General features: G+C 36.0%; 4 protein-coding genes across 7 annotated transcripts in view; 1 reads left to right on the forward strand and 3 right to left on the reverse strand.

Annotated features, from left to right (window-relative positions):
- Positions 1-2,351: 2,351 nt before the first annotated feature.
- LOC104808044 (CASP-like protein 1F1) lies at positions 2,352-3,931 on the reverse strand. The gene is made up of 3 exons (XM_010533551.1): positions 3,527-3,931; positions 2,968-3,079; positions 2,352-2,795 (listed from the first exon to the last, which is right to left on the reverse strand). Exons 1-3 carry the CDS (start codon positions 3,670-3,672, stop codon positions 2,580-2,582), a joined length of 474 nt encoding a protein of 157 aa, XP_010531853.1. The 5' UTR covers positions 3,673-3,931; the 3' UTR covers positions 2,352-2,579.
- Positions 3,932-4,511: 580 nt separating this feature from the next.
- Positions 4,512-10,916, reverse strand: LOC104808045 (protein DETOXIFICATION 16-like). The gene is made up of 8 exons (XM_010533552.1): positions 10,589-10,916; positions 7,817-8,361; positions 7,636-7,722; positions 7,490-7,546; positions 7,156-7,394; positions 6,939-7,057; positions 6,631-6,717; positions 4,512-4,716 (listed from the first exon to the last, which is right to left on the reverse strand). Exons 1-8 carry the CDS (start codon positions 10,832-10,834, stop codon positions 4,663-4,665), a joined length of 1,434 nt encoding a protein of 477 aa, XP_010531854.1. The 5' UTR covers positions 10,835-10,916; the 3' UTR covers positions 4,512-4,662.
- Positions 10,917-12,087: 1,171 nt separating this feature from the next.
- On the forward strand, positions 12,088-14,502 carry LOC104808046 (chromophore lyase CRL, chloroplastic-like). 3 transcript variants are annotated; one of them, XM_010533554.1, is made up of 10 exons: positions 12,088-12,199; positions 12,297-12,481; positions 12,666-12,715; positions 13,159-13,219; positions 13,312-13,347; positions 13,455-13,505; positions 13,615-13,707; positions 13,820-13,924; positions 14,029-14,121; positions 14,193-14,502. In XM_010533554.1, the coding sequence occupies exons 2-10, from the start codon at positions 12,302-12,304 to the stop codon at positions 14,340-14,342; spliced, it is 819 nt and encodes a 272-aa protein (XP_010531856.1). In that variant the 5' UTR covers positions 12,088-12,199; positions 12,297-12,301; the 3' UTR covers positions 14,343-14,502. The 3 variants fall into 3 exon arrangements, with proteins under 3 accessions (XP_010531856.1, XP_010531858.1, XP_010531857.1); XM_010533556.2 differs by having other exon boundaries at positions 12,093-12,203; XM_010533555.1 differs by lacking the exon at positions 12,088-12,199 and having other exon boundaries at positions 12,210-12,481.
- A 223-nt stretch (positions 14,503-14,725) lies between these two features.
- LOC104808047 (coiled-coil domain-containing protein SCD2) overlaps positions 14,726-15,243 on the reverse strand; it is a 4,025-nt gene continuing 3,507 nt past the window's right edge. The window contains exons 16-17 of one of the 2 annotated variants that reach the window (XM_010533557.1): positions 15,182-15,243; positions 14,726-15,084 (exon numbers count right to left, since the gene is read on the reverse strand). In XM_010533557.1, coding sequence (XP_010531859.1) covers positions 14,963-15,084; positions 15,182-15,243 — 184 coding nt within the window. In that variant the 3' untranslated portion in view covers positions 14,726-14,962. The remainder of the gene's footprint in view (positions 15,085-15,181) is intronic. The other variant, XM_010533558.1, reaches the window with a different exon arrangement.

Below are 15,243 nucleotides of genomic sequence, written 5' to 3' on the forward strand. Positions count from 1 at the left end.
GGTGGGGGTGGGGGGGGAGTGAGTAAATTCTGATTAATCTATGGGCAAACAATAATGTCTTTGTGGAGTTGTGATCGTTCCCTTGTGAGCTAATTGGATTAAAGTTTGATCCTTTTAAACCTCTAGAAGTAGAAGCTGATCTTTGTGAATGCTCCACTGATTTGCAATGCGTTTTCTGACTTGTATTCCTCGGTTCTGTAAGAACAGTTCTCGCCTCATGAAACCCGACCTGAAAATTTGGCGTTTTCTTTCTGCGAATTGGCACCCGAGCTTCGTCGGTTAGAACCCTCTCTATTGCTGCTCCAAAACTCAACTTAGTTACTCTGTTTTGTTTTTTGTTTTTCCACTTTTGGTCATGTTGGCGGTGAACAATGTGACAAGACTGTTTACTAAGACCGTTCCATCATTTGGGCATTATCCATGGACTCGGGGGAACAACGCCCATTAATAGCAGTGCCGGAACTGGAGCAGAAACTGTTGCAATATTTTTTCAGTTGGATGTTGGTAGGATGTCCTGTCTGATTTTGCATCATACCCTAATAATTGTTCTATAAACTATGAAGTCACATGCCTTTGTTCCTTTTGATAGATCCCTCACAACTCAGCTTGCTCTGTGCTCCTCATTGGCACTTTGCTCAAAAAAAAAAAATCCATTAGAATCAGCACATGGACATGTCTGATACCATCTTTACACTAGGCTGGGCGTTTTTATCCAGAACCCCACAAACCCGCGGATATCTGACTTACGGATATCCGTTACAAATGAGGCCGAGTACGAGAAATCTGATCTGCGGGTTCGAATCTGGATTTTAAAATTAGATGAAGGGATACCTCGGGTATCATGTAAAATGAAAAAAAAAAGACAGAAATACCCTCTAGTTAAATATTTGCAAAATACCTAACTAGTTTTTATTGTACAATTTTGTGTGCGTTTTAATATTTGCCTTGTATTTCTATTTGTATTGTACAATTTGAACAGCTTTATATGCATTTTAATGTTTGTATTTTGTAATTTGTAGAAAAAAAAATATGTATTTAAGACTATTATTTATGTTTGAATAATAAAAACTCACGTATCCGGATATCCGAATTCAAACACGGATATCCAGACTACCTGATATCTGGTTCTGGCGAGAACGAGATCGAGATAATCTTTTTAAAGAACCCACAAAACCGAAACCGAAACCGGATATCCTAACGCTCCGAGATATCCGTCTGCACCGACCTCTACTTTACGCCTTTGTATATATGTTTTCACAGACACCAAGGAAACTAAGCCATATTAGCCGTAAAGCTTTGGTTCTTTGATCTATCCGACCTTCCGCTCAACGAGAGCACGAAACCTTGGATGGTGTTGAGTACACTGTGTCTCAGATTCAATGTTTCTTTTGATGCAAATATAAGTTGGTAGCTTCTTTAGGCAATTCTATGTTCCCAATGTGTCAAAATTGAGAACCTTTTTTCCCCGTTGGAGTATAGAACTTTGGGTGGGTTTAGGACTTCCCATTAAGTATTCTATTTAGAAACTTGAGAAGAGGGTTAAGGGATTTCACCCTCTACCTCACCATCGCCGCCCAATGCCCTCATCTCCTCGCTTTCCGCCTCATCATCTCTCTTTCTTGTCTCGCCCCCTCGCCTCAGCTCATCCTCTCAATGCTCACCGATCTGATACCCGTGGGTACCTAAACATTTGGAGAACATTGCGGATACCCGAAGCTCGGGTTTCCAACTCTCACAATTCCGAGATTGGATATTCAGACCGAGAAATTTGAGCTTGCAAGACCGAGGTCACGTGCCATAAAGAAACCCTCGATCCTTTGAGTATTCTCTGTTTGCTCTTCGTCTCAAGCCCATTCCACAAACTACCCCTTGAAATCCGGAAGAACAAAAGAGGTTGCATTGATGATCATCAAGTTTTCAATACGAATCGGTAAATTCTTCAAGTTTTCAGGTTTACGAAAACTCGAAACGGTGATCATAAAGTTATCCTAGTTTCCAGTAATTTCTCACATTTACCAGCTCTCGAAAAGGTGATGAATCACAACCAAAAGCAAGAACCCAACAAAAGTGCAGAAAAAACAGAGGAACAACAGTGCACAGTTTGGTTTAATTACGTAAGCAACAAGAAACGAATATAATAAACGTTTTTCACATGACGAATTAAGAAAGAACTATGGCTTCTACGTAATCTATCACGTGTTATCTTGTGATTCACGGTATTTAGTTAGTTATGTATCCTAAGTTTGGGTCTCAAGTTATTATTTAAACAAAGCAAAATTAACGTAATGTTTTTTTGTAATCTGTCTATGGGGCGAAACTCAGACTAGTTACAGGATCGGGAGCAAGTCATGTGATTGAAATTACGTTTCCTTCCCCAACTTGAGGTTCGATATGGGATAGACGTTTTACGCCTCCATTTCACCGGTTGAACTAAGTTGGGTCTCGGTGCATATTTGTTTTTCATCAGACAAAGCCAATGTAAAGAAGAGAAAAACAAATAACAAAAACAATAGTTAGCTTTTAAAATAAGCATTTCATATCATAATGTGAAATTCGACCGGGAGGTCTTAATTAAGAATTCAGACATGTCGAGATGCAGAAGCAGATAAAATGGTGAGGAGGAGCAAGAGAACAGACGCGACGAGGGACAACGCCAATGAGATAGTGACACGTCGGCAGTAATTCCCGACATATCCGCATATCGGAATCCAACCGGTGTGTGAGTTTCCGTACTTTCCGATGTATCCTTCCGCCGTGGCCGCCGAGAACGCCGTTATCGCCACCACAGTCACACACTGCATGCAATCATTATATATATGCATGGGTATATATCACAATTGATGCAACAATGGGTTCAATAGAATGAAGAAAAAAAAACCCTAATAATTATGATCAAACCCTAAACAAAAACAGTTTCCCATGAAAAAGATCTTGGAATGAGGAATCCACAGAGGATGGAGAGATTACCAAATCATAGAGAAAGAGGGCAAAGCCTCCTCCTGCTTTGCGTGAGCTACACGCGCAAATAAGCGAAACCAGAGTCGCAGCTGCAATCGCTATGTTCGCATACGCAAAATACCTACCAAAGGACGAACAATTACAATATATATATATATATATATATATGGATTAATACGAAGATTTAGATTCGGTGCACTACAAAAACACACGTACGCAACAATTGCCAATGGAAAAGTTTCATGGCTAGTGAGTGTTTTCAATGAAATAACAAGGAAAATCATTTTGTTGCTAATAGAACAGTTGCGATTTTGAAATCATTGTTTTTTATTCGAGTATCTGACAGGAGACTGTCTTTCACCAAATTTAAAATTCGAATTCGGGATGGGACATACGTTAAACTCTACTTGTTTCACCGGCTGACCCAAGTTTGAATGCGAAATCCATTGTTATTTTCTCACCACAGACAACGAAAAGGTAAATATATATAAATAATTTTTTAACTCAATTTCGTTGTAAAAACCATTAAGAAACAAGGATACCCATGTGAGAAAGGAGAGAGATTTACTTGAAGGAGGGAGAGTAAGAGTATTTAGCAGCAAAGGAGAAGCCATAGAGAGAGGCGATCTCATGGTTTGTCATCGTGAGCCATGCCGCAGCAGCGGCAGCTCCAGTGGCTAACACCCTCAACGACACGGAAACCCCTAAACTCATTGTCTTTCTGCACTTTATTATCCCTTCTTTAATCTCGCATTACACACAAAAGACGGAGATCTTCTTATCGGGGGAGACAAAAGAGATGAGGGGGAGAGAGAGAATTAGGGTTTGAGAAATAAGAAAATAAAAAAAGAGAGATTTTTTTTTTCTATTGTGGGAAAATATTATGTGGAGGATGAATTTAACTTGGTGAGAGTCAGACGCAAATTAACAAAAGATTTGGGATGATCGAATCTTCTGCCTAAACATATGGGCTTCTCAGTTGAAGCCTTTGAATCTGGTATACATACACATATATATATATATATATACGCATATGCATATAGGGACCTTTATTTATTTTTTTGTTAATACAATTTTGGTATTTTTGTTAGGCTGGATTCTCTGTCTTTTTTAAGGAGGTGGCTATACTCCATTTCTATTGGATAACTCCGTAAAGTTCCAAATTTGGTTAATAAATATGTGTTGGATAATTACCGAAAACAATAAAATAAATAAATATTGTCGATGACCCTTAATTTGGTGTACCGAACATTAAATTCGTATATTAACAATTAATCTGATTTTAATAGAATATACATACAGATTTTTTTCCTACTAAAGAAATGGAAACAAAAAAAAAAAAGGAATGTACAGATTCCATGCCCATATTGCAGATAAGATTGCGCTGTCCATTCCAGTTGGGATTATGTAAAATGGGTGTTGAACCCAACAATATATTCTTATCGCTGGATTAAATTGATCTAATATACAATCGGACCATTTTTTTTTTAAATTTAAATTAGGTATAAAATAAGATTCTTCAATCCTAATAAAGCCCTAAGCCATAAATCCTGTGTCAAATCAAGAGTCAAATGCCTTTTGAAGATTGCAACTTTATACTTCTCATGAACCGGAAATCAAAATGTATCCAGAGACCCAAAAGATGTTATTACATTTGAATATGGGAAGAAGAGTGAATTCAAGAAACTTTTTCTTATTTCCCCCTCAGGCCAAAATGGAGAAATCTTCCCCGACAACCCTGTTTGTAGCTTTCTTTGCCTGAACAAGAGAATAAAACCCAAACCGACCGTATCAGCAGATTTCACACCATCGATTTAAACAAAGGATGAACGACGCAAATTCATCGTGATAATAATAATAAGGGAAATCGCCAAAAAAAACCCTGTATTTTTTTCAGTTCAACAAAAAAATCATATACTTTTTTGCTTACCAATTAAATCCTATACTTGATATGATTAACCCATAAAACCTCAAACTTTTTAAAAATTCACAAAAAACCTCTACCTACTCAAACAAAAATGACGATGTAACGGTTTCCAAATCATGCACACATCATCATAATATGTCACATCATCTTTTCAAACAAAATTTAAATTAAATAATTTATTTAACTTATATATATACATATAAATTTACACATATATATATTAAAAATAAAATTATTTATAATTAATAAAACACATATACACATAACTACAACATATATGTATATTATAACTAATACATATGTATTAAAATAACAGTAATTATAATTAATTTTATATATATACATAATATACATATTAAAATAAAAATAATTATAACTAACATATATACATATAATATATATAAAAAATAATATGTATATGTATATATATTAGTTATATATACAACACATATATATATACAACTAATATACATATTAATATAAAAGTAATTATAATAAATATATATACATATAATATATCTATTAAAAATAATATGTATATGTATATATATTAGTTATACATACAACATATATATATATACAACTAATATACATATTAAAATAAAAATAATTACAACTAATATATATATACAATATATATTAAAAAATAATATGTATATATATATATTATTTATAATATAATTTATAATATATATATTGTAGATATGTATATATGTGTTTTATTAATTATAAATAATTTTATATTTATTATATATATATATGGGAATTTATATGTATATATATTAATTTAAATAAATTATTTAATTTAAATTTTGTTTGAAATGATAATTTGGTATAATTATGTTGATGTGTGCATGACTTGGAAGCCATGTCATTGCAACATCATCATTTTCTGTTTGAATTGACAGACGCGGTGGTTCTCTGTGAATTTTTAAAAAGTTCGGGATTTTATAGGTTAATCGCACCAATATAAGATTTAACTGGTAAAACAAAAAAATACAGGATTTTTTCATTGATCTAGAAAGAATATATGGTTTTTTTGGCGATTTATCCTACTACTACTATTATTAGTATTAATAATAATAATAATAATAATGATGATGAGGAAAAAACCCCTAAAAAAACCTTCAACTTACAAAAAATATATAAATAAACCTTTAACTTGTAAAGTTGTCATTTAAACCCCAAACTTGCAACATTTAACTGAATAAAATCTCGAACTTGCAAATTATTGCTTTGATAACCCATTGACCGGTTTGACCACAATTTCAGGTGATCGAAAATCCATGTTGGTCCGAAAAGCTGATGTTAGTGTGTCCACGTAACCAATTTTAAATGATTTTTTGCTCCAAAACTGGATTTATTTACTCGCAAAACCGGATTAAATTTCAACCCAAAAAATATTGATGTGGCAAAAAATCATTTAAAGTCGGTTATGTGGACACGCTGATATCAATTTTTCGGGTCAACATAGATTTTTGATCACCTGAAATTGAAATCATAATCAAAACGGTCAACAGTCTGAAATTGTGGTCAAACCGATCAACAGGTTATTAGAGTAACAATTTACAAGTTCGAGATTTTATTCATTTACATATTACAAGTTTGGGGTTTAAATGACAATTTTACAAGTTATTTGTATATTTTTTTGCAAGTTGGAGATTTTTTAGAGTTTTTTCCTTAAGAATAATAATAATAATAATAAGGATACGACCCGAATAAGAATTTTAAAAAAAAAACCTCACCTCTTCATCCCAATTTGTACGTACGGTGATAAGTGAGAGGCAGAAAACTTGAACAAAGAGGGCACATATGATCCCCAACCAAAGCCCCTGTGAACAGACAAGACTTTGCGCTTATGCTTTTTTTCATGTCCTAAAAAAATGCCTAATCTGTTTTCTAATGGCAGGATGGAAATCATGGAGGTTTAAGTACACTATGTGAATTTGAAGACAGATTCGACTTTCTTATAGATCCATCATGCATGATCAACAACAAGCGAAATTGGTAAAAACAAAAAAGAAAATGGATCAAATTGTGAGGTTGATCTTACCCGCCCACCGATTTGGAAGAAGAACCCGAGTAACAATCCGGTTGGAATTCCGACCAGATAATATGATCCGAGGTTCACAAACGCTCCAATCTTCTGCCATCCACATCCTCTAGCAACCCCTGAAAACCGGAGATCGGGGTTAGGTTAGTGGTTTGTGGATTGCTTTGCTTGCAAGGCAAGTAAGCAAGTTAGATTTCGGTTTGATAAGTTTAATGACCTGAGAGAACGCATTGGAGGCTGTCTAGGAAGTTGGATAAGGCGAGAATCGGCATCATTGTGGCCACGTATCGGACAACTTGTTCATCACTGCTGTAAGCGTATCCCCAGATGTTTCGTATCAGTAACAAAACAGATCCAATCAGAATTCCGTCGAAGAGGGCGATAATTACGACCACTCCAACGGCTAACTTCGCAACTTCGGGGTTCCCCGCTCCTAACTCATTGGAGATCCTCGTGCTGTCAGATTCAGACCAACGAAAAAACAGAAGATTTGGTACGGATGTTTTATACTATTTTCAGTTATATGATCTGAATTGGTGATTGAGACCGACCTCGCAGCGCCACTGAGTCCAAAGGGGATCATCCAGACCGTCGCGACGGTGTTAAGGCTGGAGAATTTGCGATATTCGGATGAGTATAGTCGTAGAGAAAGCTAAAACAAGAATTAGTGTGAGTAAAGGAAGATAACGGTTCTTACCAGATGGAAAGAACAGAAGTTTCTAAGACAGGGTTAGGGAGAAGGCCTGACAAGAGAACAAGAAGCTCAAACGACCACATCTCCAAGCTGTCCGGACGCAATCAAAACATGTTTCAAGGATCTCAGAATGCATGAAGAAAGAAAGATGCTCAAAACAATCATATGAAGATCTCTCTATTACCAAACCATAAGCGCAGAAGGAACAGCGAGCTTTACGAAGGGGAGGACGTCGCGGAGAGCCTCCACGGAGAAACCTGTCCAAGTTTCAGAGCAAGAAGGCGAGAACTTGACGTAACAAGACAGGAGAACGACATTAACCCAATACGAAACAGAGTTTGCCAGAGCAGCTCCTTTGTGACCCATGTCAGATTTCAGCACCAAGAACCAACACAGAGCCAAGTGTTGCAGAGCAGTGATTCCTGAGAACAAGACAAGAGGGAAGACATTGTTCTGAGCCTGCAAGAATCTGTTGAGGCATTGAAGAAGACCGTAAGCGTAGAGGCTCGGGACCATGAACAGGGCATAAGATCCCGCGTATTTGGAGATGGATTCGTCTTGTCCGAAGAGTAAGAGGAGATGCTCTGTTTTAGCCCATATGATTGAGAGAGGGACACTGAGAATGACAAGGACAAGCATTGCTCTTTGCATCTGTACGCCTAACATATTGTACAGTTTTGCTCCATATGACTGCCCACATAGTGTATCTAAGGCGCTTGCCGTTCCCATCTATTCATTAAAAAAACAGATGATATCATAAAAAAATAATGAATTATTTTATTAAAAAAATTCTAATTTATTATACTAACACAAAAATAAAACCTTTTAGTTTAAATTCATCATAAAAAATCCCAAAGTATAATATGTACCAAAAAATCCTTAAACTATCATACTTATAAAAAACACTTATATTATAAACTAGGCATACAAAAATCATTAAGTTAGCTTTTTGAGTAAATAACTGCAGGTATATTTATTCTTAATTAGAAAATGTTTTTTGCCACACACACTAAACCGTCATTATATCAAAAATACCCTTAAAATGCTACTTCTACTTCAAGACCTACCCTGGTCACATGTGACCAATGTGACCGAAATATAGTATGGTTACATTTTGATTTTTATCGATTATAACGTTAAATTTATGGTGATCACACTAATTCATTATGTTCATACCTTGTATATCTTACTAATCATTTGATTAAAACATCATAAATTTAACGTTATGAACAATGAGATCAATATGTGACCACACTATATTTCGGTCACATTGGTCACATGGTCACAAGGGTAGGTCTTGAAGTAGAAATAGCAAATTAAGGGTATTTTTGATAATGCCCCCACTAAACCTAATCCAAACAAATAAAAAATATACAATGTTTAATTTACTATTTTTCTTATGCATCTTATAAAATAAAAAGAAAAACAAGTAATCTAATTTTCACTGATAAAAATATTTAAAATTTAAAATAAAATATAACAATTAAATAATTAAGATTTTAGATGTACCATTTTGAAAAGTTGAGAGTTTCTTTTTTATATAAATATGGTAGCTTGCTTTTATGAATACATAATAAATTCGAAGTTGAAGTTTTTTAAATATCAATGCAATAGTATAAGGGTTCATACCAAAACAAAATGCAATAGTATAAGGGGCTTTAGTATGATAACTCAAAAAATAAAATAAAATTGCACTCAATATAATTTCTACAAAATAAATTTATTTTTCAAAATAAAATAGAATCTGAGTTCAAACGGCCAAATCAACACATTATGTTGGATTTTAAAAAAAAAAGAGAAAAAAGGAGAGAAAAAAATTGTCTTTTTCTCGGTGGGATATTTGATATATGTCACGTGAAAACAGGCTTTATTACATTTTTATTATTTTTCCATGTTACATGACATCATTTTGGCACCTTGTGTTTTGTGGTAGAGAGGATATTCGATACGCAACTCCAATATTCAATGAAGACGGCCGTTGTTCCATTTGGTCCACACAATATAATCCTATGAATGGCCATTAAATTTTTAAAAATTATATAAATATCCTCAACTTATCAAAATATTTTATAAAGAACTTTAAACTTATAAAACATTTTCAAATTAAATCTTTGACCATTTTAACCAAATATTCCCGGGACTAGAACACTTTGATAAGTCAATGATATGTGTATACCTTTTTCTTAAGTTTGAGAATTTTTGTTATAAATTTCAGTAAGTTTGATATTTTTTTTTTGGAAAATTTTCTTATATATAATGCGAGAATCATCCAATCAAATTTCACACGAATATTTAGAATTCATCTTATAAAATAACATATAATTAATTATTTTATTAAACATATAATTTTAAAAACCAAATTAACCAAAGTTTAAATCAACAAATGAGAAACAAAATAAAAATAAATATTTTTGTAATACAATAAAATTCAAATAGAATTAAACAAATAAAAAAATTGGTTATTAAAAATTGTATGGATTATAAAATTTTATATAAAAATTGTATGGGTTACAAAATCTTATAGTTCCTATGATTTGACACATTTAGTCCGTTATTTTGCAAGCTGCTTGCGCATTATCTTAAATAAAAATAATGTACAACCATCAAAATAATTTTGCTAGATTGTTTTTTACGCATAAAATAATTTTGATTTGTTTAAATCGTATGGATTACAAAATATCCGGCTTACTAATCAACCCCCACACACACCACCTGTTATAGAAAGGAAAAAAAAAAACCTTGAAAAAGACATTGAAAAATCCAAATCTGTGTCTAGAACTACAAATTAAAATTCGATTTATTGGTTAAACTTTAAGAAATTTTCGAATGAGGAGACATTCGAAGCTTGTGGTCGGAATAGTTCTGGAATTCGAATCTAAAGATAACCATACGAATAGCATATTCAAGCAAAATCTCCCCACGATTCGGGAAGGAGAGAGAGAGAGAGGAGACGTACGAGGAGAGAGAAGCCGGTGACGGAAGCGAATGACGTGGCAACGGAGGCGGCGGAGAGAGGGAGAGATCCGAGATGTCCGACGAACATGACGGAGATTAGTTGCAGAGAGTACTGAAGCAAACTCACTCCTATCAATGGCCCCGACAACCATACCTGCCTCTTCACTTCCTCTCTCGCTGTCCATTTCTTCTTCCTCTCCTCCCCTCCCGTCAACGGCCTCGCTGATTCTTCCGACCACCTCTCCATTTTTTTCCCCTACAAGGTCTCTGGATCGTAATTTGATTCACCAATCATCTTATGTTTTTATATGTAAAAGATAGATCCCGACAAAGGGGATGTGATGAGAGATATAGGAAAAATGACAATTATGTCCATATTTAAAGAAAATATTAGTTTTTTTTTTAATTGTTAGAATTAAAAATGGTCACACGATTATTGTTATTATTATTATTATTAAATACGAAACTTAATTTTCTATTCTGATTAAATATGCTACCTGATTTAGATATACGTGCAAAACCAACATTCGTATTCATATTAATAAGCCAACACAATACAATCTCTACTTCAAAAAATATTACTCTCGACTTCGAAGAGGAGAACCTCGAGCAACGGAAGTAGGAGTGGACACACGTCGTTACCCTGATTTTTTGGGTATCCGGATTTTATTTTTGTCTTCACGGGTTTTAAAAAACACTATCCCGTTTTTATTTTTGTGAATCTCGTATACCCGCGGCCAGTGGCAGATTTAGAAAAAAATATAAGAGAAGACATGAATTTTATACAAATAATTTTATAAAACCAAATGTCATTTAATGGGGGTATTGGATAGTTTTCTTAGTAATTTTATAAAATTTATACACAAATTTTATTATTATTTTAATTAGAATGGAGTCTGTGTCCCCACTCCTCACCAAGTAGATCCGCTTCTACCTGCGGTTTAGATGTCCGTTGTTAAATTCAACTATCCAAAGATACTCGAATTCATCAAAATCGTAAAAAAATATTGATTTTCATCAAAATCGTAAAAAAATATTGATTTTTAAACGGTTCCATAATTGTCCATAGCATTAATTGATCAAAAAAATGAGTTGACGATCTGACGTGACGTGTGATGTGGCGAAGCAACTCAGAAAATTACTGTACGTATGCAATTTCTGATTTTTCGAGAAACCGGCTTTAATCTAACGTACCAAAAATTATATACGTGGTAGTAATTTTCTGAGTTAGACTCGTCAAATCACAAGTCCATAAATTTTTAGGGTTTTTTTTCTATTTTTTTAATTCTAATTTTGATGAGAGGATTTTAATTTTTTTTTTGGGTAAATAGACTTAAAAAAAGTTCATAGTTTATATAAAGATTTTCCCTTTTCCTATGTGATCGAATCGAAATTGCTGTACCGAAATTATAAATCGAACCGAACAATAATTTCTTAAGATGTTGATTTTTGAAAGGTTGTGCTTCTTGTTCGGGATGAAATGGAATTTTCTAGCAAGGACAAAAATACTAAAACCGAAGATTGACGTGGCGAGCAGCCTCACCACTGGTTCTTTGGTCCGAGTTTCCACTTCGAAGCAGAAGCCCCGATCATCATTAGACCCTCCTCCTCGGTTGGTCTGCTGCTTCTTCGCGAGAGCTCTTATTCGATTTTCATTTCACCTAGGAACGGACCTGCGGCTAATATGCAGTGTTTCGATTGAACCGCAGGGTTTATGGGTTCTGGGTCGGGTTCGGATTCGGATTCTAGCTCGGCCGCCTGGAGCCGGGCTCGTGGCTTTGTCGTCAAGGCGCTCTTCCTCGCCGGAGGTGCTCTTCTTCTCAAGCGTCTCACAAAGTCCACCACTCGTTGGGACCACGCTCGCGCCGTTGCTCGCTCCCTCAGCGGCGAGAAGGTTTTGTTCTGTCCTACCCAATTTCGCTCCCTGATTCCTTATTCGTAATGATAAATTTTGATTTGGGGTTATTATTTCCTTGACAATTTCGATTTGGGTTTCGGATTTCAATCTGGTTACCGATTTTTCATTGTCTTCTCAAAAGAATTTCTGGTACGAGGTGTTTGTTCTTTCTGGTGTTTAGTTTTCGAGGGAGCAAGCGTCCAGGGATCCTGATAATTACTTCAACATAAGGTTTGTCTTACTCTTTCTTTATGAACTTACCAAGCACGCAATAGACTAGGTTTTGAACTCTTTAGTGCTTCTAAACTCGAGTTCTTAGGTGTGATCTGTGTCTTAGTTCCGGAGATATGGTAGCGAAATGGGTTTTCCTGTAGAAGTTTTCAGGATGGGATTCTTGATGTTTGCCAGTGCCACGCGGAGTTTACGCTCTATATCATATGGTACAGGCTTGTCCTCCGGAATTTATGCTTGGATTGGATTTGTTCAGGAATTCCGTTTTTGAATTGTTAAGTAATTAGTATGTTCTCCTTTGGTCCCAAGTTCGTGCTTATGTTTTTCATGACGGGCGTAATGAGTTCCTTGGAGGAGCTCTTTTCATGTGATTTTACCTCCTCTCGTGTGAACAAATGTTGAAAAATGTGCTTTAAGCCTTTAACTTTCGAAGTTTTGTCCAGAATGCTAACCTGCCGGGCAGCTGAGATGGTCGATGGTTCAAAGGTTTTATATTTTGAACAGGTTGGCTCAGATTCTTTCCTGCTTTACTTGAAAATTCACGGTCTTGTATGGTTGTCATCCTCCACACTAAGCCATCTCCCTTTTGTCTGCAGGCTTTTTGGAGGACTCCTCAGAAGCCCTTTCGCCAAGTATGTGATCGCCCTTTGTAACGGTTTCTCTTTTGTCCTTTGATTCCTCCCGAGCCAAAATCCTTCATTTTTTTTTACGCAAAACCCTGTCTTTGTTTCTGATGCAGAGATTATATGTGGTTAAGCCTTGTCCAAAGGAACTGAAATGTGATGTCGAGGTGAGGATATGATCCCTCCTGCTTGTCCCCTTGTCAGTAGAAAGTTGTGATCTTCTTATGTTGTTATCCGGAGACTAGTTTTAAAGATTGTATCTTTATTCAATCTCAGGTAAGCTCGTATGCCATCAGAGATGCAGAGGAGTACAAAAATTTCTGTGACCGCCCAAAGGATCAGCGCCCACTTCCCGAAGAAGTTATCAGCGTGAGTCTTTGTTGAAACTTGCGGGTTCCACTGCTTGCAAATGCCATAGAAATCGATCTAGATTTTCAGTGGTTTTTGTCAATAGACTTGCCTAACATTCATCACATTACAGGACATGGGTGAGCATTTGACAACAATGTACCTCAGTCGGTGCGATCGTGGGAAACGATGTTTGTACGAAGGCTCAACTCCACCGGGTGGATTCCCGAATTCATGGGTATGTTCCAAAAACGCAACAAATTGGTTTTACACTCTTCCAACCAGGCAAAAGTACCGACATGGTCTGTGTCTCGTTACTTTCTTTTGCATCTTGAACGGAAGAACGGTGCTAGCTATTGTACATCTGATCTCACGGTTCTGAAGAACAATGAGATACACCTCTGGGATCGCGGCTATGATGATGACGGAAACCAGGTTCATCCAGTCTCTCCCTCTCTCTGTCAAAGACGACATGACAGAACTGTGATGTTTGGTTTTGGTTTCAGGTATGGGGCCCGAAGAGCAACCCGTATGAGTTCAAACCAACGCCATCCTCCTCCAGCGTCGAGGACTTGTTCTCACCTTTGAACATTCTTCCTCCTCTTCCCATCAACGATAAACCAATACAAGGATCCTTCATCTTGCAAGAACAGTGATTACCCTTTTTGAGTTTTTGTTTTCTAATATATATGCCACTTGTAACTGCATGCGAGAACCTGTGTTTATACGGTCATAGCAGCGTGCGTTATGCAGAAAAAGCTTGAAACTTTTCTCTTCGTTACGGTGGGAAAATTATCAGTTTTGTTCTGTTTGCTCCGTTATGGACAACTCGGGACCAGAACTTGAGTGTAGTGAATTCCATATTCCAAAACCATATTGTACGTGGAAGCGCGGAGCCGCGAGAGCTACAGCTCCGACCTCGATTGCGATGGGCAAACCCTTCCTGCCAAGGGACCGGATCTATCGATTTCTAATGAAGCAAAAAGATTCCGGCGCTATAGTTTTGGGCCGTTTTGATATGAAGTTTTAAAAGAGAATCTAACAAAGTTTCAAATGGTTTTACTGTCTATCCGCAAAGATTTCGAAAAGTTTTAACAACGGCAAGCCCTTTGACATTTATAAAAAAGAAAAGAAAATCCTTAAAACATCAGATAGGTATGGAACAATATGTTTTGTACAAACAAAAATGATCTGCAACAAATGATGGAGGATTCATGATTATAGGGATGGAGAATAAGAGCAAAAGGAATGGACCGTGGTTTCTTTCCCGTTCTTGTTATGAATCGGTTTCATCGAAAGAGGTAGCAGAAGCAGTGGAGTCCACCATCTCTCTGCGTGAAGCTTCCCAAAGCTGCTGCTCTATCCCCAGCTTCCTCAGCTCCACCATTCCTCTCTCCACTTCCCCCCATTAGTTTTTTTTTGAAATCATAAGTTTTTTTTCTACAATATCTAATTTATAAATGACGGAGCAATAGAAATCACGATATTGTCTTACCATCGACTGCGTCGTGTGACATCGGAGGTTGCCCTATACGGTTGATCCAAAACTGAAGACGC

The sequence above is a fragment of the Tarenaya hassleriana genome, unplaced genomic scaffold, assembly GCF_000463585.1.
Source record: "Tarenaya hassleriana unplaced genomic scaffold, ASM46358v1 Cleome14, whole genome shotgun sequence".
In the NCBI taxonomy this organism is placed as follows: domain Eukaryota; kingdom Viridiplantae; phylum Streptophyta; class Magnoliopsida; order Brassicales; family Cleomaceae; genus Tarenaya; species Tarenaya hassleriana.

Coding starts and splice junctions, on each gene's coding strand:
- LOC104808044 (XM_010533551.1), bottom strand. CDS start 3,672: ATGAGTTTAGGGGTTTCCGTGTCGTTGAGGGTGTTAGCCACTGGAGCT. Junction 3,080..3,526: donor TCTTACTCTCCCTCCTTCAA/GTAAATCTCTCT, acceptor GTCCTTTGGTAG/GTATTTTGCGTATGCGAACA. Junction 2,796..2,967: donor CCCTCTTTCTCTATGATTTG/GTAATCTCTCCA, acceptor GATTGCATGCAG/TGTGTGACTGTGGTGGCGAT.
- LOC104808045 (XM_010533552.1), bottom strand. CDS start 10,834: ATGGAGAGGTGGTCGGAAGAATCAGCGAGGCCGTTGACGGGAGGGGAG. Junction 8,362..10,588: donor TCACCGGCTTCTCTCTCCTC/GTACGTCTCCTC, acceptor TTTAATGAATAG/ATGGGAACGGCAAGCGCCTT. Junction 7,547..7,635: donor ACTTCTGTTCTTTCCATCTG/GTAAGAACCGTT, acceptor CAAATTCTCCAG/CCTTAACACCGTCGCGACGG.
- LOC104808046 (XM_010533554.1), top strand. CDS start 12,302: ATGGGTTCTGGGTCGGGTTCGGATTCGGATTCTAGCTCGGCCGCCTGG. Junction 12,482..12,665: donor GCTCCCTCAGCGGCGAGAAG/GTTTTGTTCTGT, acceptor TCTGGTGTTTAG/TTTTCGAGGGAGCAAGCGTC. Junction 13,220..13,311: donor AGGTTTTATATTTTGAACAG/GTTGGCTCAGAT, acceptor TTTTGTCTGCAG/GCTTTTTGGAGGACTCCTCA.